This window comes from Perognathus longimembris, chromosome 19, assembly GCF_023159225.1.
Source record: "Perognathus longimembris pacificus isolate PPM17 chromosome 19, ASM2315922v1, whole genome shotgun sequence".
Classification (NCBI taxonomy): Eukaryota; Metazoa; Chordata; class Mammalia; order Rodentia; family Heteromyidae; genus Perognathus; species Perognathus longimembris.
Window position 1 is genome coordinate 36878630 of NC_063179.1, and position 26047 is coordinate 36904676.

The 26047-nt window shown below is 39.6% G+C and overlaps 1 protein-coding gene across 1 annotated transcript in view; it reads right to left on the bottom strand.

Annotated features, from left to right (window-relative positions):
- Positions 1-17977: 17977 nt before the first annotated feature.
- Positions 17978-26047, bottom strand: part of Elovl7 (ELOVL fatty acid elongase 7) — a 74727-nt gene continuing 66657 nt past the window's right edge. The window contains exons 7-8 of the mRNA XM_048368567.1: positions 19885-20021; positions 17978-18923 (exon numbers count right to left, since the gene is read on the bottom strand). Of these exons, the coding sequence (XP_048224524.1) occupies positions 18714-18923; positions 19885-20021 (347 nt within the window). The 3' untranslated portion in view covers positions 17978-18713. The remainder of the gene's footprint in view (positions 18924-19884; positions 20022-26047) is intronic.

Genomic DNA, 26047 nt, shown 5'->3' on the forward strand with positions numbered 1-26047 from the left:
CATAATATAAAGGTTGTATATATCAAGTCTAGAGCCACAATCATATTAAATGAGGGGAAAAAATGAAACTATTTCCTCTAAAGTCAGGAACAAGACAAAAGGGCCCATTATCCCCGTTCTCATTCACTATAGTACTTGGATTCCTAGCCAAAGCAATAAAGCAAGAGAAAGAAACATAAAGAATACAAGTAGTAAAAAAGGTATGTCAAATTAGTCTTACCTCCAGATTATTTGATCCTATACTTAAAAGATCCTACAGATTCCACCAAAAATCCCCTAGTTATGAGAAACACTATAAAATCCACATAGAAAAATGAATAGCTTTTCTACATACCAAAAATTAATCATTTATATTTTTTTAAAAGTCAGAAAAACAACCTCATTCATGGGTGCCTTAAAAATACCTAGGAAGAAACTTAAGAAAGGAAGTTAAAGACCTCTACAACCAAAACTATAAGACATTGATGAAAGAAATTAAAGGCACAATGGGGCTGGGGATATGGCCTAGTGGCAAGAGTGCTTGCCTCGTATACATGAGGCCCTGGGTTCAATTCCCCAGCACCACATATATAGAAAACGGCCAGAGTGGCGCTGTGGCTCAAGTGGCAGAGTGCTAGCCTTGAGCGGGAAGAAGCCAGGGACAGTGCTCAGGCCCTGAGTCCAAGCCCCAGGACTGGCCAAAAAAAAAAAAAAAGAAAGAAAGAAATTAAAGGCACAAGAGGATGAAAAGACCTTCCATGTTTGTGGGTTGGCAGAAATAATACTGTGAAAACAGCTATACTACTGAAAGTCATCTACAGATTCAGTGCAATTTCCATCAAAATTCAAATGTTATTTTTCACACCCAAAAAATCAGTCCTAAAATCCTTACAGACATGCAAATGATCCTCAACAGCCAAAGTAATTTTAAGCAAAAAGAGCAACACAGGTGTAGCAATAGCAGACTGCAAATTATATTACAAAGCCCAAACAACAAAAGCAGCATGGTACTAGCAGAAACATAGATATAAAGAATGGAATAGAACAGAACAGCCAAAAATAAACCCAGGCAACTATAGCCATTTAGTTTTTGACAGAGAGGCCAAAACCATGTTGGAAAGCCAGGTTCCAATGGCTCATGGCTGGAATCCCAGCTGCCCTGGAGGCTAAGATCAGAGGATCATGGTTCAAAGCCAGCCTGGCAGGAAAGCCTGTGAGATTCTTAACTCCAATTACCAGCATAAGTAAAAAGCTGGAAGTATGGGCTGGGGATATGGCCTAGTGGCAAGAGCGCTTGCCTCATATACTTGAAGCCCTGGGTTCGATTCCCCAGCACCACATATACAGAAAATGGCCAGAAGTGGCGCTGTGACTCAAGTGGCAGAGTGCTAGCCTTGAGCAAAGAGAAGCCAGGGACAGTGCTCAGGCCCTGAGTTCAAGGCCCAGGACTGGCAAAAAAAAAAAAAAAAAAAAGCTGGAAGTGGAGCTGTGACTTAATTGGTAGAGTGCTAGCCATGAAGGGGGGGGGGGGGGAAACAAACTCAGAGATACTGCTCAGGTCCTGAGTTCAAACCCCAGGACTGGCACAGGAGAAGGAAAGGGGAAGAGGGAAGAAGAAAAAGAGGGGGAAAAAAGAGGGGGAGGAGGAAGAGAAGGAAGAGGAGGAAGGGAAGGAGGATACAGAAGAGGAGGAGGAGGTAAAACAGCTTCTTCAACAAATGGGCTTAACAGACCCAAAGAAACATGGACTCTATGGTCTCCCTCATAGGGAATAATTAGCACAGGTTTAGGCTAGTCACAGCAGAGGATCACAAGAGCCTAATAGCTATACCCTTATGAACACATAAGATGATGCTAAGTGAAATGAACTCCATGTTATGGAAATAATTGTAATATCACTGTTGTAATTACTTTCAACATGCCATGTGAAACCATAGCTTCTATTATTGATGATCCTCTTGTATCCCCTTCCTGTGGTTTCCCCCGCGCTATCACTGTATCTCATCTGAGTACCCTGGATACTATATATACTAGTATTAGAACCAGGAAAGTGAAAGGGAATATCAAAATCAAGAGACAAAGGATAAAAAGACAAAAACTCCAAAAACAATGCTTGCAAAACTGTTTGGTGTAAACCAACTGAACAACTTATGGGATAAGAGGGAAAGGGGGAGAGGGGAGGGGGGGAATGAGGGAGGAGGTAACAGACAGTACAAGAAATGTATCCAATGCCTAACGTATGAAACTGTAACCTCTCTGTACATCACCTTGACAATAAATAAGTAATTACTTGAAAAAACTGGCATGGTGGTATTTAATGAATGATGTGCTGTAAAGGATGAGGCTGAAGGGGAAAAAATAAAGTCAAAGATGGCTCCAAATGTCATCTGAAAGGCTGGCAGAAAGACTGCACCACAAACCACAAAGAAATAGAAGATATCTGCCTAAGCAAGAAGGAATGTGCAGACTTTGTTATGCTTAAGAATCTCCATGGGCTGGGGATATAGCCTAGTGGCAAGAGTGCCTGCCTCGGATACACGAGGCCCTAGGTTCGATTCCCCAGCACCACATATACAGAAAACGGCCAGAAGCGGCGCTGTGGCTCAAGTGGCAGAGTGCTAGCCTTGAGCGGGAAGAAGCCAGGGACAGTGCTCAGGCCCTGAGTCCAAGGCCCAGGACTGGCCAAAAAAAAAAAAAAAAAGAATCTCCATGGTAGCTTATCTAAGATTCCAGTTTGTGAATTCTACTCTCGAAGGTATCTAGATTTCATAGCTAGCTTATGGTTTGGGCTATTTGCCAGTGGCTTTGAAGATCCAGGACATCCATAGATTTCTAATCTTGATAAACAAGGGCTTGCAACTCCTACCTCAGAAGCCGTGTAGAGGAATATCAGCCAAGCTGTGTCTCAACCAACACCTGTGTCCTCAATGCAATATGGCATATGGTCCCTACTTTGCAAGCCTATGCAAATCAGAAGGAAAACTTACTTCCAAATGCTGGTAATTGAAAAATAGTATGATACCAAAAACCTAAAGAAGTTGGAATATAGATGCATAGCATTTGATTGGCAATGATTAACCTCATATATTAGATGATGAGGCTCAGAGTAGGGTTGGGGAAATAGAAGTTGTAATAATAAACAAGGACTTTGAAGAAGGAAGAATAGACAGAAGAGTGAGGAACTTCTATGTCTTACCTCATTTGAAGACTTTTGGATTACTATTACATCATGCGCACACCTCAATCTTATTGCTTCACCCCTGTGACTCACCTTGTCTACCCACCCTGAACTTCATTCACTGCCATCCCACAGCTTGCTGTGGCTCTGTGTTTGCTCTGGGAAAGAACTGGCTGATCCTTGGGTACATCCCTAGGGGCTGTAAGCTCTGGACAGCTATCAAAGACTTTCTTTATTTTACTCTGGTTTTTCTCTATATTTGTGTTTTGTTGTTGTTTACCTATTTATTTTTGCTAGCATATATTAGTTCTAAGTGGGAGATTTCGAGGCGACATTCCCACACATGTATACCATGCATCCTGGCCAATTTCCCCTCTATCACTCTCATACCTCTCAACTGCCTTCAAACAACTTCAGTGGTTTCATTTCTATAGTTTCATGTATGCAAACAGACTATTTCTACCATTTTTGTCCTCTTCATTAGCCCTTCCTCTGGACCCTCACCCCTTAATAGAGAATGCTTTACTTTTCTGTATTTTCTTTTCTTTTCTAAAAGGTTGGTTACAAGTGTCTTTGCAAATAGTGTCTGAAATAGCAAGCATACTTAACAGAGAGGGAAAAAATTCAGTGAGAAACCCCATGAGTAGAGAAGAATGGAGAAGATAAGAACTTTGAAAGACACTATGGCCAGGCCCCACAGTCCTCACTGATAGCAGTAAGGAGTCCAGACAGGGTTTGCTTCCTACAGGCAAAGGCATTTCTCAGGGAATGTACTGCTTATCAGCAAGGGCAGAGGTTCAGGGGCCTAGGACTTTGGACCACAAACACTGGAGCCCAGAATCAGAAATGGAATCAGGGTCCACAATGCTAAGACAGAAACAGGATGAAACTGAGATTGTGAGGCAAGAGCAGTCGGGGAACAAAGAAGGTCTGTGGGCTGGGGCTGGGCTAGGGTGTCTGTGTGTGTCAGGCCCACCAGTACACAATGGCCACTGTGCTCTCTACAACACTGCCACTCCTGTTCTTTTCAGAGCTGAGTAACTGGCAGTCACTGGGATACAAAAATAAAGTCATCTTGAGTTTTTTGTTCTTAGCAATAATGATTACTTTATATGATATATTTTCTTTGATTTTTCCTGATACAGATTCCCCCCCTTTTTTCTTAGTGTTTTTTTTTGCCTGCCTTCCTTTCTTCCTTCCTTCCTTCCTTCCTTCCTTCCTTCCTTCCTTCCTTCCTTTCTTCCTTCCTTTCTTTCCTTCTTTCTTCCTTTCTTTCTTCTTTCCTTCCTTCTCTTTTCCCTTTCCTTTTTGTTAATTTTCAATGCTTTTAGTGATCATTCACATATTTGGATATTTAATGATATAAAATATTTTAAATCTAATAACTTCTGTAGTAAAAAAATATACTTTTTGAAAGACTTTCCATTGAGCATTTTAAGATTACAGCAAAATTGAGTAGGAGGGATGACTGATCAAGAAGCAATGGACACCTAAGTTGGCATGTTAAATTTAAACCCCATGTATAACCATTTGAAGATTTAAAAATAACAAAAGAAATTGAGAGGAAGGTGTACAGAGATTTCCTATAAACCTACACATGCACAGCATACTCCATTACTAATTCCATCAGCAAAGTAGTATATTTGTTGTGATGGATTTTTTTTTACTTTTTATTATAACATATGCAGTCCTGCTTCACCTAATAATGAGGATGCACTCTGAGAAATGTATGGTTAAGCCATTTTGTCTTTGTGCAAACATCAGAATAGTACTTACACAGACAGACAGACAGACAGACAGACAGAGCAGCTTATGGCTCATCAAAGCTATATGGAGTCTCCTATTGCTCATGGGCTACAAACCTGTACATCCCATTATTGGTGAAACACTGGAGCCTAGTGTAATATGACTACAATTGTAAGTACCTTTGAGGTGACAGGAATGTTCCAGAATCACTGTCATATACATGACTCATCATGCACCGAAATGTCATCATGCAGTACATAACCATATAGAGAAACCATTCCATTCACCTCCACAGCATTCAGCGAATTTTCATCCACCCAGCTTATCCTTCTAATCACCACCACATCAACCAATGAAACATGAAGTGCAGGGGAGAACTCCGGAAGGAATCTGGAGCCCAGACACAAAGCATGGCCAACTTAAGAAGACCTTGAAAAGGAGAAAGTAACAAGGATCTTGTATATGTAGGAAAAAGAAGAAGCAATGGAGACTTTTTTCCACATTAAGGTGGAAACAGGTGCCCAGTCACAACTCACCAGGCATTTAGTTCATCTACATCGTAACCCAAAAACCAACTTCCAAGAGTGGAAGGAAAATGAATGAAAAGGATTTTAGTGAAGGGATAAAACCCAACGTTCAGTTTTAGTCTTAATTAGACATGCCATTTGTTGATTTCCTTCTTTTATTTGAAACTAAAGAAAAACAATCTAGACATGGACCCCTGTTTAACTACATTTTCTTTTCTCTGAAAACTCTGGCTAACTTGCTCCTGAAATTCACGGACAGGGTGGTGGTTTGAGTCCAGTTCCAGTGAGTGTGTGGTTGCAGAAGTCAATACCAAGTTGTCCTCAAACTTGTATACCTACCAAAGCCTGGAGACTGAAAAAGTTGTCACACCCGGACTCCAGGTCTCCTCAAAGAGCTCCTTCAGTAAGACCACAGAAAAGCCACAATTATCTGAGATCCTCCAGCTGACAGGCCACTGGCTGAAGGTGGGGCTCTGTGGCCTGTCAGGAAGTGTCCTTAGGACCTGCACAGTGTCCTCGGAGAGAATGGCTGTCATTCTTGAGGCTGTAATTACCAGAAGTAGAGCCCTAAGGCAATGTTAAGGCTAGGAGAAGAGGTGTGAGGCAGAACACGAAGGAACTGCAGAGCCCCTGTGCAAATACCAGAGCCAGGCTTGGCTTTTAACAAGATGAGAATTACAACTCTATCCTCTAAGGAGAGCGAGCACCACAACATGACCAGATCTCACTGTTATGAGTCAACTATCGATTCCAGAAAATGCAGATGAGGGAAGGCCATTTGGAAGGAGAATGTTTGTATCCAGCAACATTTGGAATGTGGAAAATTCTACAACTGATCAGATGTTGGCAGTTGCAAGGGGAGGAAGGGTAAATGATGGAAGAGATCCTTTCAAATAATTGAGATATTCTCATCCCTGTGTGGTGGTACACCCCTGTAATTCCAGCATCTGGGATGATGAGGCAGAGGGATCTGAAGTTCAAAGCCCATCTGGGCTGTACATAGCAAATTCTAAGGCCAGCTTGAGCTACACAAGAAGATACTCTCTTAAAAACATAAATAAGCAAACAGATAACAAACCAATCCATCATTATGTGGATATTTGGAGCGAAACTCAGTGAACCAATAGAAACAAAAATGCTAAAAAGCAATAATGAGGCAATTGAAAGGATACTGAATAGCACTAGATATAGTGGTGGATTTGTCATTGCAGTACTCAGGCAGGTGGTAACAGGATGATGGGAATTCAGTGCTAGCCTAGGCTACAGACTCTATCTCATAATAACTTTTAAGTGTGATAATTGCATTATAGTTATCTTTTATAAGACTCCTTCATCTTTTAGCACAATAATCTTAATCTCTATCATTTAGCTCTAGGTCTTTGGAGAGCAACAGAATTACGTAGAGGACTTCTTAGAACAGTGTTTTGGATCCAACTCCCAGAGTTTTTGATTCAGAAGGACTTTGTTGGGATCTGAGAATCTTCCTTCCCAAGAAGTGTCCAGGTGATTGTGATGTTGAGACCACAGGAGAGGAACAGCGATTTTGAAATGCATTTTGAGAATGTAAATGACAAAATGAAATAATATCTAAGACACACTTGATGTATCATGGGGAAGCAGACATGGGTGGGAACAGAAATAAAAATGAGATTGTTGGTGAACCCTAGTAGTTCAATCTGGACAATAATAACATATGAGGAATCATTATTATTTTCATCTACTTTTATTGCATTTGAATGTTCTACTCAGAAACACTTGTTTTTACAGAGTTTTTTCTCACGTGTGTTTGTTGTCTGATTTTTGTGCTTGCTTTTACAGTTCTGGGCCTAATCAGATAGGACCTATTTCAAGTTTTCAGGTTCTCTGACTGGAGCAGACCAAAGAAGATTTGTGTCCTGGTAGGGAAGGAGGCCGCACCTTTGCCCACGGGCTCTCCTTCCAGCAAGTGCAGCAGAGCAGGCCACAGGGCCCTGCAATGTAGACTCGCAGCCTGCACCGTATGCACTGTAGCACCAGCTTCATTCTGTCCATGGGTTCACATTACAGGCATCGCCCCTACACGCTCCAGCCGGAGCAGCCGGGGCCCTGCTCAGTGCTTCTGTTTAATATTTTCCCTAGACAAAAGTGGCACATGGCCAAGTCTGGCCATACAAGGCTGCACAACCACACCTAGTCTTAAGCCACGTGCAGAGTTACCTAAGGTGGCGAATTCATACAGGACTCAAGGTGACGCGAATATGCTGAGCTGGCTGAATCCTTGTCCTTGGGAAGTGCGGCCCCAAGCCCTCTAAAATTAGTGAGAAAAGCCTGACCTACTACATTCACTGCAGATATTTCACAAAACTAGAGCTTTATTTATTTGTTTGCTTGTTTGTTTCTTTGAGATAGGATCTAGCTATATAGCCCAGGCTGGCCTTAAAAGTGAAATTCTTCTAATTTAGCTTTCCAAGTGCTGGGATTACAGGAATGCTACCACCAGACCGGGCTTCAAGGTACATTCTGACTGGGGGAAAAGCCAAAACAAAGGAAGAAACACAACAGCTCAGGCAACAGACAAGCCCATTCTCAATTTAATAATGAGAATCTGTAAGAATTCTGTAATTATCCTAATGAAAAACAGAAAACAGAATGCTTTTCTGTCTCTGTCTGCCTGTCTGTCTGTCTGTCTGTCTGTCTCTCTTTCTCTCTCAGGGCCTGGGTACTGTCTGTGAGCTTCTTTGCTCAAGTCTAGCACTCTACCACTTGAGCCACAGCATCACCTCTGGTTTTTGGCTGGTCAGAGGCCTTGAGTATCCCAGGCTTTGCTGTCCAGGCTGGCTTCAAACTGTGATCCTCAGATCTCAGCCTCCTGAGTAGCTAGGATTGCAGGCGTGAGCCACCAGCACCTGGCTAAAGGCCTAAGATCAGCAACAAGATAAGGGTCACCAATAGCTTTCCTTTGCTTTTGTTTGTTGTGCTTTAGTTTCATTTGGTGCTAGGGATTGAACCCAGGGCCTAGACCTGCCAGGAATGGGTGTCACATGCTCTGCCACTCAGCTACACTCCCGGCCCAGTGGAATATTTGCTCAACATTGGAGTAAAAGTTCCAGCCAGTTCCATGAGTCAAGAAAAAGCAAGGAAATTTCCAGATTGGAGAGAAAACTGCATTCAGAGACCACAGGATTATCCATGTAAAAACTCATATGGCATCTGTAAAGTAGCTAGTAGACCTAAGAAGAATATTATAGAAGCTGGCAAAATATGAGATCAATCAACAGAAATCAACTACACTTCTGTATACTATCAGTAAAGAATCAGAGGCTGAATTTTAAAAATACTATTTTCAATGAGATTGAAACACCAAATTATCTAGGGAAAAACCCCATGAATGATGTATAAGACCTATACACTGAAACTATAAAACACTGTTGAGCAAAATTAAACACACAAATAAATAAGAAGATACATAATGTCCAGGAACCAGGAGGCTCTTATAATAAAAGACGTCACTCTTCAAAAAATTGAATAGATTCCATACAATTTCAGTCAAAATTCCATTATCCCTCCCCCCCCTTTTTTTTTTGCAGAAAATGATCATACTAAAATTCTAAGAAAACGCACAAGTACAAGAATAGCCAAAAATAACTGAAAAGGAAGAACACTAGATGACTAACACTATCTGAATTCAACATTTATTACAAAACTAGAGGGATCAGGAGTGTGTGGCATTGGTTATGACTGTAGACAGACTACCCAACACACCAAAAACAAAAGTCTAGATAGGTGTTCCCAACATTCATTTGCAAATCAGAATACATTCTTTCTACATAAATTGGAAATATTAGACATTATAGAAAGATTCCCAATACCACCGTGCCCTAAAAGCCTCTGAGCTTAATATACCACACATTTCCCACTTTGTCATTGTGACTGTGATAATACACTGAACTGCGTTCTGCCTTCTCGCATGCCTGGAGCCAGCCACGAATCTTCCTATCGCCTTCCCCCAAGCCAAGCAGCTAGCAAACAGGAAGAAGAGCTTCCTTCACTGTAAACCACTGGAGACTGTGCCTGTCCCAAGGATAGATTCTAGACGGGGCTGTGTGGTTGGAAGGGGTAACGGCTGGCTGTTACAATAGCTCCAGAGGCATTCGCCTTCTGAAATAGGGAATCCCAGGTAGGTTTCCTCTTTTCCTTGCCGAATGAATATTTCATCCTCCATATTTTGCAATTTCATGGAGAAACTTCCTTTAAAGCAGTGATTCTCCAACATGCCTGTCTTTTGGAATCAGCTGGGAGCTTCAGACCTAAACTGGTGTCTTGTCTTTCACCTCCACAGGTGGTTATGTCATTTTTCTGGAGTGTAGTTGAGGCTTAGGTGTTTCCAAACGAGACTTTGGACCTTGTAGCTTCTCCAAATAAGGAGTTAAAAACTGCAAGCATGGTTGCAACCCTTTTGGGTTCTCTGGGAAATTTGCCTGCCTGAAATACTTGCTAATTCTGTTCTGCTCAGCTGAGACATAAATTGGATCAGAACTGGCTTGTATAAGGCAGAGGGAGAGAGGGAAAGACTGACTCTGCCTATTTTTATCCATTGTTAACATTTTTGCTATATTCTCTCTTTTGACATACCAATTTGCTTCCTGCTGCTGCTCTTCCTTTCCAGTACCTCTTCCTCTGGCTCTTCCTCTTTCTGTTCCTCCTCTTTCCTTTCAGCAAAAAAGTCATACATCTCAAAAGATCTAAGCCTGTATTTATAGCATTATCTCTAATGCTGTTTAGTCACTTGATTAGAGTGGTACCCACCAGATCCCCCACCATAAAAATACCTTGTTCCTTTATACAATATGGGTTATAATTTGTAGAGAGAGACCATATGAATATTCTCTCTCCAACAAACTTTTACCCATTTCTAAATTATCCTTTCATGTATCAATTAGCATATTGATACTTGCAAATAGTGATTTTCCAATTCAATTATCCCTTCCACATTTTTCAGCAGGCATTCTTCTATTATCAAGAACTTTCCTCTTCTCCACAGCATCTTTTTAAATGTCATTATGCATTCTTGCTTAATGAATTATTATCCATCACGGTCATTTTCTCTTTGCAACTACCTTTGGCCTCTTTTTGCTGTACCTCTATTGGTCTTTGTGTAGTCCTTATTTCTACTATAACAAGATGTTTCAAGTTAATCTTATGCATCACTTGCTTAAGATCTAGAATCAGCTAGGCAATGCGCAGCTGCAATACCAGCACTCAGGAGGTTGAAGCATTAGAATCTTGAATTCAAGACCAGCCTGAGCTATATGTATGTCAAGACCCTGTCTCTCAGGAGAAAAACACTTAGAATTAAACATTTCTTTAAAGAGCTCCATTTTTTGTTGTTGTTTTGGGTTGTTGTTTTTTAAAGTGGGAAATGGTACTCATTTCTCAGTCATTTCCCTCTGACCAACAGTGAAACTCTTATCCTTAGATGTCTGCTTGCTAAATTCCTTATAAACTCAAGTAGAAGAAAAAGTTATCGCTTACTGAACTTACACCTCAACGCCTGACTCGGTGTGATATAGAACAGACTCACACCTTCTTCTTACATTCCTGTATTGATTGAACAAATATGCTTTGACTCGTTCCTCTGTGCAATAGAATTTTAGACAAGGCACATAAAGCCCAGGCCTTTATATGGCCCATACCTTGACAGGAAAGACAAATATGAATCATGTGCTCTTACCAACATTTAACAGAAAATAGTGATAAGTGCTCGGAAAATACACACACTGAGTTTTATAGCAGGAAATCTCTCTGGGTAGTTGGGAAAAGGCTTCCCTTAAAGCTATGAATTGTGATTTAATATCTGAAGGTGGATAAGAGATCCTCAGGTGAAGTCCAGGATTTACATGTAACACAGGGGCAGTCTGAGGGGGCGGCTGGCAGGCTAGTAATCTAGCAAACTGGTTCCACACACAGGCAAAGAGAGCGAATCTTCCAGCAGTTGGGAAATAAAAATGAGAAGCAACTGTGGCTGGAAAAATGGGTAGGAGCTGACCTCATAGGCCTACAGGCTTTGAAGGGTGATCTTTCTGGGGTTTTTTCCTCTGGGTAATGAGAAGCCATTAAGGGGATTAAGCAGGAGAGAGTCCTAATTAGATTTGTGTTTTAAAGTGTATCTGGGCTAACAGAGACAAGCCTGGCTTGGGTAAGGGAGTACATTCACATTCCAGCTGAAGGCCCGAGTAGCAATGCAGAGCACCCGGGAGGGAGGTGGCTAAGAAGTGTTCTTGTCACTTCCTGTCACTGAGCAAGCACACACCCATGTTGTGGCTTTCTAAAAGTTTCTACAGACCACAGGGACTGTAATACACTCCTCAATTCTTCATCTCAGCCTCCACTTTCTGTTCTCCATTTTGCTTGGTGACAAATAAGAAAATACAATGGTGAAATTGGATTTGATCCTCACAGTTAAGGAGCATAAAGTCAGCAAATTTCCAAAGCCTCCGCAGATAGGATGGGGACGTACGGGATGGGGGGAAAGAGGCAACAGGAGGTGGACATTTCTTTGAGTTTTGGGGAGAGAGGAGGGTATGGGTGGCTGAGCATAGAGCTCCCCATCACTCTCCCCTTACCCAAAACGACCTGATCCTTTCTTTGCCAGTGCAAGATGTGGGTCACTAACAAGTTGGCCTGTCGTAGTCCTGGCAAGAGTTTGAGATAGGAAAAAGTGGCAATGATAAGGACAAGGTGGGACGGAGGAGGCACTAATGAAGTGGTGCGGAATAATGTGTAAGAGACGAAGAACTTAGATGTGATAGCCAGGCGTCCACAGTAACCTAAATCTAGGATTTAGAGCAGGGTACGGAATTCACACATAGAATCCCAGCATGTGGGAGGCTGAGACAGGAAGGTCGCTGGAGCGCAGGAGTTGAAAATCAGATGTGGCAACATAACAAGATGTCCTTGCCATCCCAGAACAAACAGTGAAATGATTTAACTAAATAAACGTATATTATTGATGATTCTGTCTTCTTTTACGCATGGTGTATCCACGTGTGTATATTCAGGAGGGTGGGTGGAGTCTAGAAGTCAAGGGAGAAAGGGTGAAAAGCGCAGCAGTGGAGCTCACTGACACTGATGAACAGTGAGTTATACAACTCTTGGGTGAAGACAGGAGGGAGGGGCAGGGAGAAAGTGAGGGAAGGGAAGACCCGGAAGGAAATGAAGTTATTACCTGACTCACGTAATTGTAACCTCTCTGTACATCATCTTTATAATAACAATATAGTAAATAATAATTAAAAATAAAAGTATATGTCACTGCTAAATGCGAGTATCCTAAGCGATTTTAATGTGGTCACAATATTGAATGTATAGAAGTGAAAATGGGGACTAGGAAAATTGAGAGGATGGGTCGGGTGCGAAGAATGGAGAAGTTTGAAAGGGGTGACATTGATCAAGGTTGTACTCACAAGCTGACATGTTGAATTGAAACCCCTTTGAATAACTACTTAAAGATAATTACAAAGCAGACTGAAGAAAATCTGACAGTAAATGAAAAGGCAATCAGCCTAAACATTACCATTGTTAAGGGTACACTTCAGTAGAATTAAGAGTATTCCGATGATGCAATCAGAACTCTTCTCATCTCAAAAGAGTTCTCTGGGATTCTTCATTTCTTCCATTTCAACCTTTTGTTCTTACTTATTGTCAAAGGACAAAACTACAATTTAAAGTGTGTGTGTGTGTGTGTGTGTGTGTGTGTGTGTGTGTGTGTGCATGCTACTTTTCTTCCCCTTCTTTTATTTTTATTTTTTATTTTTTGCCAGTCCTGGGGCTCGAACTCAGGGCCTGAGCCCTTGCGCTTCTTTTGCTCACGGCTAGCCCTATCACTTGAGCCACAGTGCCACATCTGGCTTTCTCTGTTTATGTGGCACTGATGAATCGAACCCAGGACTTCATGCATGCTCTGCAGACACTCTACCACTAAGCCACATTCCCAGTACCCCCTCCTTTTTATTAAGAATACTTTTTATGGGCTGGGGATATGGCCTAGTGGCAAGAGAGCTTGCCTCGTATACATGAGGCCCTGGGTTCAATTCCCCAGCACCACATATACAGAAAACGGCCAGAAGTGGCGAGTGACGCTGTGGCTCAAGTGGCAGAGTGCTAGCCTTGAGCAAAAGGAAGCCAGGGACAGTGCTCAGGCCCTGAGTCCAAGGCCCAGGACTGGCCAAAAAAAAAAAAAAAAAAAAGAATACTTTTTATTAGTATGTTTAATGAAGTAAGCTAGGTTCAGAAGGGCAAAGGTCCATATTTTTTCATATATGCATTCTTCTGTCCCTCTGTGTGTGTGTGTGTGTGTGTGTGTGTATGTGTAAAATTGTCTGTAATTTGGGGACTGTTTGAGGGATTAGAGGGAAAGAGAAAGAGGATGTTAGAGGGTGAACATTTGTGAATGCAGATGTCATTAGGATACTAACTGAAAGCTAGCTGAAAGAGAGTGAGGGACTGAAGCTGATTAAAACACTATATATACTTGTGTGAAATATTGCAGTGAAACTCCCTGGAACAATGAGTGGACACTAAAAAAATGAATAACAGAAATGGAAAACAGCTCCCATGTGGCAGAATGGGAACTGGAAGGATGGATGGAGATGGTAAAAAAGAGTGACTGTGGACAAAATCCTTTATGTACATTTGTGAAAATGGACCAATGAAGCTTGTGGAGATTAGTTTGGGAAATGGGGAGGGGTGGACTCTGATGTAGAATCAAATAATGGCTCATCTTGATGGTAAGTTCTCAATGGGAAAGTAGACATTAATTGCCTACTCAAATCTTTTTTTTACTTTCTTTTTACTGACAGACATAATGTAGAAAATTACATTCCCCAACTTCTCTGGGAGCCTCAAGGTACTTTGCTTGTTGATACATTTGTGTGGCACCTTGTTTTCACACCTAGACTGTCTTAGTTTGTACCCTGGACAGTTGATGGAGAAATACAGGCATACTTTCTCAGACTACTTGGTTATGCAGCAATATCAGGATGAACTTACATATGAACTATAGATTCTGAGTACAATCCTTTACTCTCACTGATTTCTGTAATAAAAGTGTTATGTGCCCACATACACCTCAGGCTCCATGGAAGGGTTACCTTCCAGCATGTCTTGTAACTAGACTCTTCATGTTATTTCTCTTATCAAACATCTGCAGGGGCTCCCAACGAACACCCTTTACTGCTATGTCAAATTTATTTCCCATTAGAAAATCTGTAACAAACATTTTCACTTGAACACATGTACAGTGCCTTAGTTTTCTTAACTATCTTACAAACCTAAAGCTGAAGACTACATAAAACCTTTTAAATAAATGTCTTGCAACATGGGCTAGATATGTGGTTCTGAGTCAAATCCAATTACCTCTAAAAGAAATGTTCAAATCTGATTTGTTTTTAGAGACAAGGCCTCACTATGTAGCCCAGATTATCCAGGGACTTGCCAGGCTGGCCTAGAGCTCTGCTTTCCAAATGCTGTCATTACAGGTATGTGGCATAATTTCTGGCTCTGGGATATCTAAAATCGTTTTAATCTACAAAAGTTTGCCTCTCTGTAGTCTTAGCTCTGTGTGTGTGTGTGTGTGTGTCTGTTTAGTATCTTTTTTGTTGAAAAAAATCAGATCAATTGTCCTGTAGAATTTCCTGTATCTAGATGATTATACCTATTCTCTTAGTGTCTGGGATATGTGTGCAGGAAGTTCTGGGGTTTGAACGCAGGGCCTGCATGCTGTTTTTGTTGTTGTTGTTTGTTTTCTCAACAGTAGTGCTTTAACACCTGAGCCACATCTCCACTTCTGGATTTTTGATAGGTACTTGGAGATAAGAATCTCCCAGAATTTCTTGCCCAGGTTGGCTCAAACTGTGATCCTCAGATCTCAGCCTCCTGAGTAGTCAGGATTACAGGTGTGCGCCGTGCGGGCCTAGCACTCTCTTGGTGTCTGTTAACTTCCTCTAGCCACTGTAGTTCTTGTAAACAGTAGGTTGGATGTAGAAAATTGACAAGATTTGAGTTCAAAATAAAATTTAGGAAGAAAACTTCATAGCATATTAAGAGATACATGCTTGCTGTCCATCCACTTTTAATGATACTGCAAGCCATTTGTAGGTTCAGGATGTATCAGGATATCCAGTACAAGATTCCCAACTTACCTCTCACCTATTGTTTTATCATGTAAAGATGATCATTATCTAGAGCCATTATTTCAATTAGGGATGATTTCTTTTTTAGTATGTGATTTGATCTTGCTTAAAACACCTCGTCACTATCTATTTTGAAATTCCACATATTTTATACATACAAATCAAATTCAGATTCCTTTATGGAGTTTTGCTCTCTTTGCTAAATGATAGGACTTTGGGTCATCTGACCTATGTCATATACTGCTCACTCTACAAGCAAAATTCCCCCTGCTATGATGAGGTTCCAATTATTTCCTAATGGATTAGCATCTCTAAGGTCCAGTACTATGTCAGAACATAGAAAATGTACAAGTATACACAAGACTTTAGTTAGGTGAGTATTTAGATTAATAATCCCCTTCTCATGAAAACATAAGCAGCCACATCAGCAAATGAAACACATACACACCCATAATACATGTTATACCACAATTTTTATTATAATACACAGAGAAGAACCAACCCAAACTTTGACAATATCCAGTTTTCTGCCATCTTTAAAAAGTTAACAGAAATAAGAGATAATTGAAGGGACATAATCTCATATATTTTATAAGTTATGAAACAATGTCATATATTAAAGAATAAACACAATAAAAGGTAACATCCCATAGACATTTAGAAGTTTGCATCCATATTTATTTATTTATTGTATATAGGCCCTCAGGTATTCTTAGAGCTTTATGACATAAACTAGTTTTTGTAGCTGGGATTTTTTTATTGTTGTTGTAAGCAAACACAAAGGAAATAAGATTCTGAAAAGCAAAACGAAAGTCCAATAGAAATTATTTGACCACACAAAACTTTCCAACAAAGGATAGCTCATATCAATTTCTATATCCAGCGCATCGGTTTTGATGTACTGATGTTTACTTGGAGAATACTTTTGCCATGATTCGTTTTCATGTAACCTTCCACTTTCCTGTCTCCACTCACGTGGCTAGGAATGTGAGCTTGCCTGATGGCACGGTCAGTTCATAGGCATGTCAAACATTTTAAAGACTTTTACGACAAATTGTACAACACAGCTTGGAAAAAAATAACTTTCTAGTTTTTTCTGTCAGTTTTGCTTCCTTTGGTCTTTGTACTACTTGAGTCTTTGGGAATTCGTGTGTATATAACAGCACCTACCACACCATCTCCTTTTAATACAGGTTGGGCACAAAGACCCCAACAAGAAAACACTTAAGGATCCCTGAGACCTTCACAGTGAAATAAATATATTTTTTTAATTTTTCTAAGAATAAGAAATCCCCCCCCCATTTGTCAACCCTCATATTCTCACATTGTAAGCAAGTAAAATCACTAAAGGTCACTTAGTAGCAAATAGTCTTACAAATTTGCTAAGTATGAAAACAAAAGGCCACAGTTTAGAGCAATGGATTTAAAAGGAGACCGAAGTACATGGTTTACAATCAGTGAAAAACTCAGGCTTTACAGTTTAATAAGTCTCTGAGTATTACACAATAAATGGGGCCATAAGTACTAATTGTTTATAAAGTCTTTCACACATAAACAGTCCTTCAAAACTGAGTATAAATATAGAGAAGAAAAAGAAAAGCACTAAGATTCACAGGTGCCCATTATTTCTTAGACAATCTATTGATTAGTAGTTTTGATTCTTTAAGAAAACATGAGAATGCAAGAATTCTGGAAAGTACCTACTTAGAGGGGAAAAAAGCCTATGCCAAATGAATTTTAGCCCTTCATTATATGGTTTATAAGTCTGGAAAAAAATCCCAGCCAGTTCATTATGCTGGAAAATACTTTTTCCATGTAGTGTATTTCTATAACAAATATAGTTTGTCTGCTTCCCAAAGTAGAACAGTCTTTTGTTTATATAACCAAACTGTGCCATCACTTACTTCTAGTTCCTTCATAAGCTACTCCGGAAATTGTGAACAATGGGTAATCTAAAATTATTTATGATTTAAGGGTACCTGTAGTATACTTACCATATGAACATTTAAGTATCTAAACACACACACACACATATATCCAAGATCATCCTTTAAACCCTAACAATATTACCAACTGACAGTATACTACAAATGACAACAGATTCCCCCCCGCAACGCATAGTAGTGTGTGTGTGTGTGTGTGTGTGTGTGTGTGTGTGTGTGTGTGCTGGTCCTGGAGCTGCAACTCAGGTCCTGGGTATTGTCTCTGAACTTCTTTGGCTCAAGGCTACACTTTACCATTTACCAGCTTTTTGGTAGTTTTTTGGAGAGAAGAATCTCATGGATTTTCAAACTGGATCCTCAGATCTCAGCCTCCTGAGTAGCTAGGGTTACAGGTATGAGCCACCAGAGCCTGGTTCACAGTACTTTTTTTTTTTAATGGACACCCTTTATCTCTTTCTAGAAATATAGGAAATTAACTGTAAGATAGTAATTGCAAGGTGTTCATTAACCCATCCAAACAAATCGCTTTGTTTCCAAAATAATATTAACTGTTGCTTTTAAAGTTGGTTATAAGCAAAGCATAAGGGAGTCTTATCCGCACAATTGGTGGAAGCTACTCAACAGATCCATGGCAACTTATACCTATTCTAAATGAGAACTTATCAAACATCCACTTAATGTTCATCTCTGTTAGCTCTTTTGAATGGGAACTAAATTCTAGAGTGAATATAGTATTTTCTGAATACAATCAATAGGTCACAAAGCCAGAGCCTGCAGTTAGAGGCCTCCAGCCTGGCAGAAGGAATCTATTGTACCCCAGGGATCTCTGTCCAAGCTCAAAATGTCTGGCATTTTTCATCTATGTTGGACTTCCCCGAAGGGAACTGTATTGCTTCACATCCTTCTTCCATCGTAGCACATGTATTAAAACACTTTAACAAGGTTTACAAGCAGCTGGAAACCTTCGGGTTAATCTAGGTTCTTGTAATCAAAAGATGTAGCTGGGACCTTTAGGCTCTCAGAGATCAGAAACTCCAATAATTTATCATAGAAAATACAAGCTTTTGATTTTGAAAAATATACAAAAATGCACTGAATAGGTAAATATCTCTTGATTGTCAAGGAAGACAAGACATAGGTCTCAATCACAGATTCAGGATTTCCTTATATTTTAGTGAAGTTTGTTTTTACAATTTCCATTCTTTATAGTTTTGGGCAGTCTCTGACCCTTGGTATAAGCACGATACCAAAAATGGAGAAAGAGCAGCAGAAAGATGCACCCATAACTCATGATAATATACTGGAAGATTGGAAACTGATACTTGCAATCCTCCATGAAGAAGAACTGGCCTATGTGGATGGTGACAAAGACAAACTGGACCTGAAAAATGAAAAGAGTAAAAAGGTTGCTGAAATATGAAGAGTTAATGATTCATTGTCCCTTTATGTTTACAAACTCGTTAATCATATCTAGGCTACTGGTGGGCGAGGAAGTCCATTTTTAAAACCAGCTTCCTTGGAAGTAAGAATAGGTAGCATAGTGCCGAAATACAAACTGTACAACTCCAGGAGGTCTAGTTAAATCCCTCCTCTGTGTGCCCTGAAGTGACCCACAGGGCAGGTTTTCTTTGGAAGAAATAAAAACTCTTTTGTCTCTCTTTAGAATCCTTGACTCTGAAGAAATACACAGGGGCCTAACTGTGGCCTAGTTTTCCAGGATGGTTTCGATTTCAAACACCCAGATTTAGTCTAAGTATTTTCATTTTTATAGTTGTTTAAAGTGCAGATTAGAGTCCTGTTATTTTTTTTGTAGGAGCCAATGCACTGTTGTTCTCATGTGGTTCTGATTATTATAAATCAAAGGTCCTAGAAAGGAGTCAATCATGACTATTCACACCTGTAGTCCCAACTGCCCCGGAGACTGAGGAAGAAGGATCATTCAAGCTCATAAGTTCAAAGCCAGTCTGGATGACCAGTCTCCAAGACAAAAGAAAAATAAAGTTCCAGTGGCCAACTATGAGTCCTTCCAGTGAGGCTCCACAGCTTTGCAGAATGGAAAATTCTACAAAGACTTTGTGTGTATGTGTGTGTGTGTGTGTGTGTGTGTGTGTGTGTGTGTGCTCACTCAGAATTTTTTTTAATTCTGATTTAAAAAGTAGTATGTTGTAGGAATTTATCATATAGAGCCAAGATCCTATACCTGTATTTTTGATAGGTAATTGGAGATGACCTATCAAAACTCTGTTCTTTTCTGGGGGTGAGGGAAGGGTCTGGATCCATCGCGAAAACAACTGGCTCCTGTTTCCTTTTGGATCAGGTTTTAAAGAAAATTAATGACTCACAAGCTGTAAAGATGTCAAATGTTTTTTCCACCACAAGTATTTCTGGTAGGCTGGTCCCATTGCACACAGCCCGTAGTAGCAGTACATGACCACATGTACAGCTGAATTTAGGAGAGCGTGGAATGTCCCCAAACCACCTGGAAAAATAAAAATATTATTGGAACATTAGAACTGTGTTCCTTACATTCAGATACACTTTTGCCTGAAATGGGATTTTAGTATCATTATTTCTGACATTTTAGTAGGAAAAATATATAAATTATAAGTGCTGTGAGTTATAAAACTAGAGGGAGCTAGGTAATACATTCAGTACAACATAGGGCAAAAGTCTTAGAAAGTAAATTACTATGTCTCTATTTGTTACATCTTAACTATAAGATAAATTTACGATGTATAGTTATTTTAATTAGCCAGGTTGAGTTACTTCTTAAATATGATGCTTTAGCATAACCATAATCAGAACTTATTTTTAATGAAGAATAACAGAGAAAGAAGACAAAGCAAAATGAATTAATCTTAAACATAAAAGTTAATACTTTTTTGACATATATACATCACTGTAGCTACCAACAAGGTTGAGACAGAATATTCATAATACACAATATCACGTAAGAGTCCCCATGAAGATTCCCTTCATTCACATTGTATCATCCATCATTTGTTTTGCCTATTAGTAAACTCCCCATCAATGAAATTGCATAGAACAAACACTTCTTGTGCATATCGTTTTTCAACAATGTTTTAAAAATTCACACATGCTTCTATATATGCTAATAGCCTGGTGTGTGTGTGTGTGTGTGAGAGAGAGAGAGAGAGAGACAGAGACAGAGACAGAGACAGAGACAGAGACAGAGAGATGGGGCTTGAACTCAGGGCCTAGGAACTGTCCTTGAGGCTTTTTAATTTTTTCTTCAAGGCTAGCACTCTATACACGAGCCACAGTTCCACTTCTGGCTTTTTGGTGATTAACTAGGGATGAAAGTCTCACAGACTTTCCTGCCCCAGGTGATTTTGAACCACAATTCTCAGATCCCAGAATTGTTAGTAACTAGGATTATGGGCGTGATCCACTGATGGTAGCAATAATTTGTCTTTTTACTGCTGCATAGTATTACACCATAGTAGTGTGAACACAGCAGTATTTATTCATTTTTCCTATTTAAAACAAACATTTAAATTGTTTTCCAATTTGGTCTATTGTAGACAGGGCTATAAAAATATTTGTGTCATGTGTGTCATCAAATTTATTTTCCTCAATCAATAATTTTCATTAAATATTATTAGTCCCACAAAAATTCTGGCAGTCAAACCACTGGCTTTCATTAGTAAGGTATGCTAAATTGATTTTAAGCAATCATCATTGTTTCCAAAATGAGTCACTATTTTACTGTTAAGCCACTCTTTCGTTTATTGCTTCCATTTGATTATACTATGCTGTCTGAGTATTCCCCTCTTAATTTCACCAACTTCAATGATAAAAGAAGCAGAAATCACTTGGGAATGGAAGATAATCATTTCACTTGTCTTGGGCTGGAGCAGCTGTCCATGAAAAAGATTAGCTGGTAGATAAGGGGGCTCCTCACTAAGGTTCCTTTCCTGAGAGGCACGACACAAAGGAAGCTCCATTCTGGATGGTCTAACTCTACTCAGTGGCCTACGATTTCAGTTTTATAACAAAATACTCTATTTTCTTAATTCCAGAATTCTTTGATTCCAGAAACAAAGGGAATATTGGGTCTAACTACTATGAAATATACATACATATGTATATACATACATGTATATAAGTATAACATTATATATAGTTTATATGTAATTTAAATATAAATATATCACTTCTAATATAACATTCTAAGGAAACACATCATGAGACTGTAGCATACTAGAAACTAATTACCAATTATTCATAATTACAGCAGTCATAGATACTTTTAGATACTACCACTATTAAACTACTCACTTCAAATGACCTATTTTAAATGATTTCTTTTAGGTAGTTAAATATTCCCCCAATACCTCAGTCATGCCATGCTTCCTAAACTTTCTAATCCTGACAGTAAATCAAATTTCAGCTAATCCCGAAATGATCACAAATTTTAGAATAATTCATGAAGCAAATTAACAACCTCTCAACTTTTACCATTTACATTAGTACAAATTAATCTTCTTCCTCCCAAAGCAACCTGATCAAATAAATTATAGTAATGTCAAAACACCTTTTCCAGGGTAATTTGAAAAGAATAGTTGTCTGTTTTTAATAGCTTAGAAGTCAAGCTGCTTCAAGGAAATAATCACCCAAAGTGATTTGTCTCATGAAAATACATATATGGGAAATCCATCTCTTCCTTACAAGGGAATCAGGCAGAGTTTTTCACTAAGACACCTCTCCAGTTATTTGATAGAGAAGTATCCTATTTTCCATTTCACCTTCACCACTTAAATAACCTAAAAAGGGGATTCTATGACAGGAATTTAACAGAGCACCAAAGTAGCTAGAAGTGTTTGTCTAGTAAGAGTTACTGAGCAGACTATGCAGGCACATGAAATTAACTTGCTTGTTTTCTTTATTTATGATTATTTTCTGGCAAGTTATTTGAATGAATTTCCTCACAGAGCAACTGCATTTTAATCAGCAATGCCTTTTATTCTTTGGAAGTGTTTTCATTTTCAAATGAAGTTATTTTCTAAGTTTGCTTTCCTTACAAGAATGGATTTGAAAAGCAAACATTTCAGGAATGAGTCACAATTAGTGTCACCACATTTTACTCCTTTGGTGGGGGGATTACCTGTGCAATTATTACAATTCTCCATCTCTCTCAAAGGAATATATATTAAAACTTTTAAATGCCCACAGAAATGTTTTTATCCTATTGAAAAGAAAAGCTAATTGTTTTTATCCCAGAAAAGGGTACAAAAGACAAACAGGAAATCAAATACTAGATAAAGATCTGCTGTGCTCAAGGTTTTGAAGAGAATGTCTTCAACAGTGTCTGAAGGATGGAAGGAAGCACACTTGTAGCATGAGTTCCTACTGCTGTGTTTGCCACTCATTAGGGAATCTGTGCGTGTGACCACAAAAGCACCCACACAAGAGTGAACGAAATAGCAACTCTCAAAACATACAAGACATAAGAAAGTGTCGTTTTCTCCCTTGCACATTTTGGAGAGAAAAGGGGCACTGAGGTGTGGATGAGGAACCTAATTATAAATAACTGATATCCTGAAACACGGTGACAGTCTAAAATTCAGGCAGGCTATATGTTTCAGTTTCCACTAGTGGAATCACTGCTTGTATTTTCGGAATGGGAAGTAAAACTATCAATGGATTCAAACATGAACATGAGAACTTTCTCTGTTCTTTAAATAAAATGTATATCTCCCACTATAGAGCTAACAAATATTCAATACAGGGCAATTGGAAAACATAGAGGATGCCAAAGGGAGGGAAACTACCTTTTGTTTCAATAACTCCAAATCACCTGGAACATTGTCTTCTAATCATTTTATATTTTTCTGAGTGTGATAGTACTGTCATCTCTCAGGACCCATGCAAGATGGTTGTAGATGCCCTTGAGGATACTAATATCTGTAGGTATTCAAAGTCAGGGGATGGGAGTATGGCCTAGTGGCTAGAGCGCTTGCCTCCTACACATGAAGCTCTTGGTTCGATTCCCCAGCACCACATATATGGAAAATGGCCAGAAGGGGCGCTGTGGCTCCGGTGGCAGAGTGCTAGCCTTGAGCGGAAAGAAGCCAGGGACAGTGCTCAAGCCCTGAGTCCAAGGCCCAGGACTGGCCAAAAACAAACAAACAAAAAAAATCAAAGTCAGTCCCTTGTACGAAATAATGTACTACCTGCCTATGACCTTGTGCATGTTTCCATGTACCTTAAATAATCTCTAGATTATTTATAATACCAAGCAACAAAATGTTCTGTAAGTAGTTATGTCTTACTGCTTTGGGAGAATGATAAGAGTATGTACATTTTCAGTACAGGTGCGAGTTTCTTCAGCATTTTCAATCTGCAGATATAGAGGGCCAGCTGTATTCTAGTCTCATGAAAAAAATTAAATAAATTATAAGTTTGTGAAAATACTTTTATTAAAATTCTTCGTTATTTTTGGTGGAATACAGTTGGAACTCAGGACCTCATGCTCACTAGGCTTGCTGACAGTCTACAAGTTGAACCATGCCTCTAGCCTAGTATTTTCCTGGTTGTGATAAAGTCTCAAGGACTTTTCTGCCCAGGTTGGCCTTGAACATCCAGATCTCAGCCTCCTCGGTAGCTGGGATTGCAAGCATAAACACTACCTGCACTAGACGGCCAGCATTCTTTTTTTTTTTTTTTAAGTTGGTCCTGGGGCTTGAACTCAGGCCGTGGGCACTGCCCCTGAGCTCCAAGGCTAATGCTCTACTAGTTTGAGCCACACGACTACTTCTGGTTTTTTAATGCTTACTTGGGGATAAGTGTCTCATGAACTTTGATGCCTGGGCTGGCTTTGAAACACCATCCTCAGATGTCTGCCTCCAGAAGAGCTGGGATTACAGGTGTGAGACACCGGCACTGGGTGCCAGTATTTTTTAACTGTAAAATAGTCATCTTTTGCTAAAAAGGAGGAGTTAAGCTGCTTAATAAAGATGGTCAAAATGCTTCTCAATATGATTTCATTTCATGATTTTATACACACGAGGAACCATAACCACTCTACTAGTCAGTGCTTAGGTATTTAAAAATTTTTTCATCAACAAAAATAACTTATCCACTTGTATCACTTGGAGCAAATGGATAGCCACAATATAATATGTACATAAGACAAAATGAAAGTAGAGATGAGTAAAAATAATGAAAATGAAATACTACAGTTAACTTTGGGTTTTTAAGTGGACATAGCTAAGACTATCTTGTTAGAACACGGGTTTAATCTGTAGACTGGCATACATCATAAGAAAAAGCAGCTACATATAGTTCGAAAAATTCTGTAAGAGATAAATACCAACATGGGGTAAGAAGATGCTTTTCACACTGGGACCTCAGAGACCTGGTGGCCTTGGTGGGGAGAGGCCCTTTACCCGGGTCTCTCAGACCCCACGGCTCCTCTAGCTCTGGCATCTTCTTACAACTAGTTTATCCACGTCCTCTCACCCGATGACAGTGTCTATGTCTCAAACAACTGCACTTCTTTTCTTTTAGTCTAGCAGGGACAGAATGCCTAATCGAGGTGAGCTATTCACAGAAATGTTAAAGCACTGCTGAGGATGAGCGACAGGTTTATATTAAAACTTCTTAAATTGAAAGGTAACTGGAAAGAAAGAAGTCCTCCAAACAAAATGTGCAAATTTCAGAATATGTACTTGGGGGAAGTGGAGCCATGACTCAAGTGGCAGAGCACTAGCCTTGAGCTGAAGAGCTCAAGGACAGTGCCCAGGCCCAGAGTTCAAGCCCCACAACCGACAAAACAAAAAGAATATGTACTTGGGGATACTGATTACTTAGTATTTTATGAGCTAGGCGAGATTGGTAGCACATACTTGTAAATCCCAGCTATATGGAACATGGAACATAGAAGTGAAAGGACCACAGTTCAATGCCAGCCCAAGAAAAAAACTTCCTGAGTATCTATCTCAAAAGAACAAGTTGATGTGGTGGTACATGACTGTTACCCTTGCCATGTGGAAAAAGAGAGAAGGACCATGGTTCAAGGTTAGCCCCAGCCCAGCAGGAGACCTCATCTAAAATAATAACTACACCAAAATGGGTTGGGGTATGGCTTCATGTGTAAAATGTTTGACTAGAAAGCACAAAGCTCTGAGTTCAAACCCTAGTAAGAAAGAAAACAAAATCCCAAACCTTTAAATCAAATAAAATGACTGCCTACTTTCTCCAACTCTAGATGTACAGAGGCATAAAATCAAACGGAAACAAACCAAAGAGCCTGTGTGTCAAGCTTTTGATTTGAAGTATCTTTGATCCAAAAGACACTAAATAAACATCCTTTAACATGACAGTATGCTTTGGGAAGTAACAGTAACTGCAGTTATCCAATCATGTACTTTAAAACCTGCTATGTACCATAGTTTGGATATCATTTGTTCATCAAAGGTTCCTGTTCTGTAAGCTTGGTCCCCAATGTAATATTGTGGATTAGTTCCCTTCAGAGTAGAT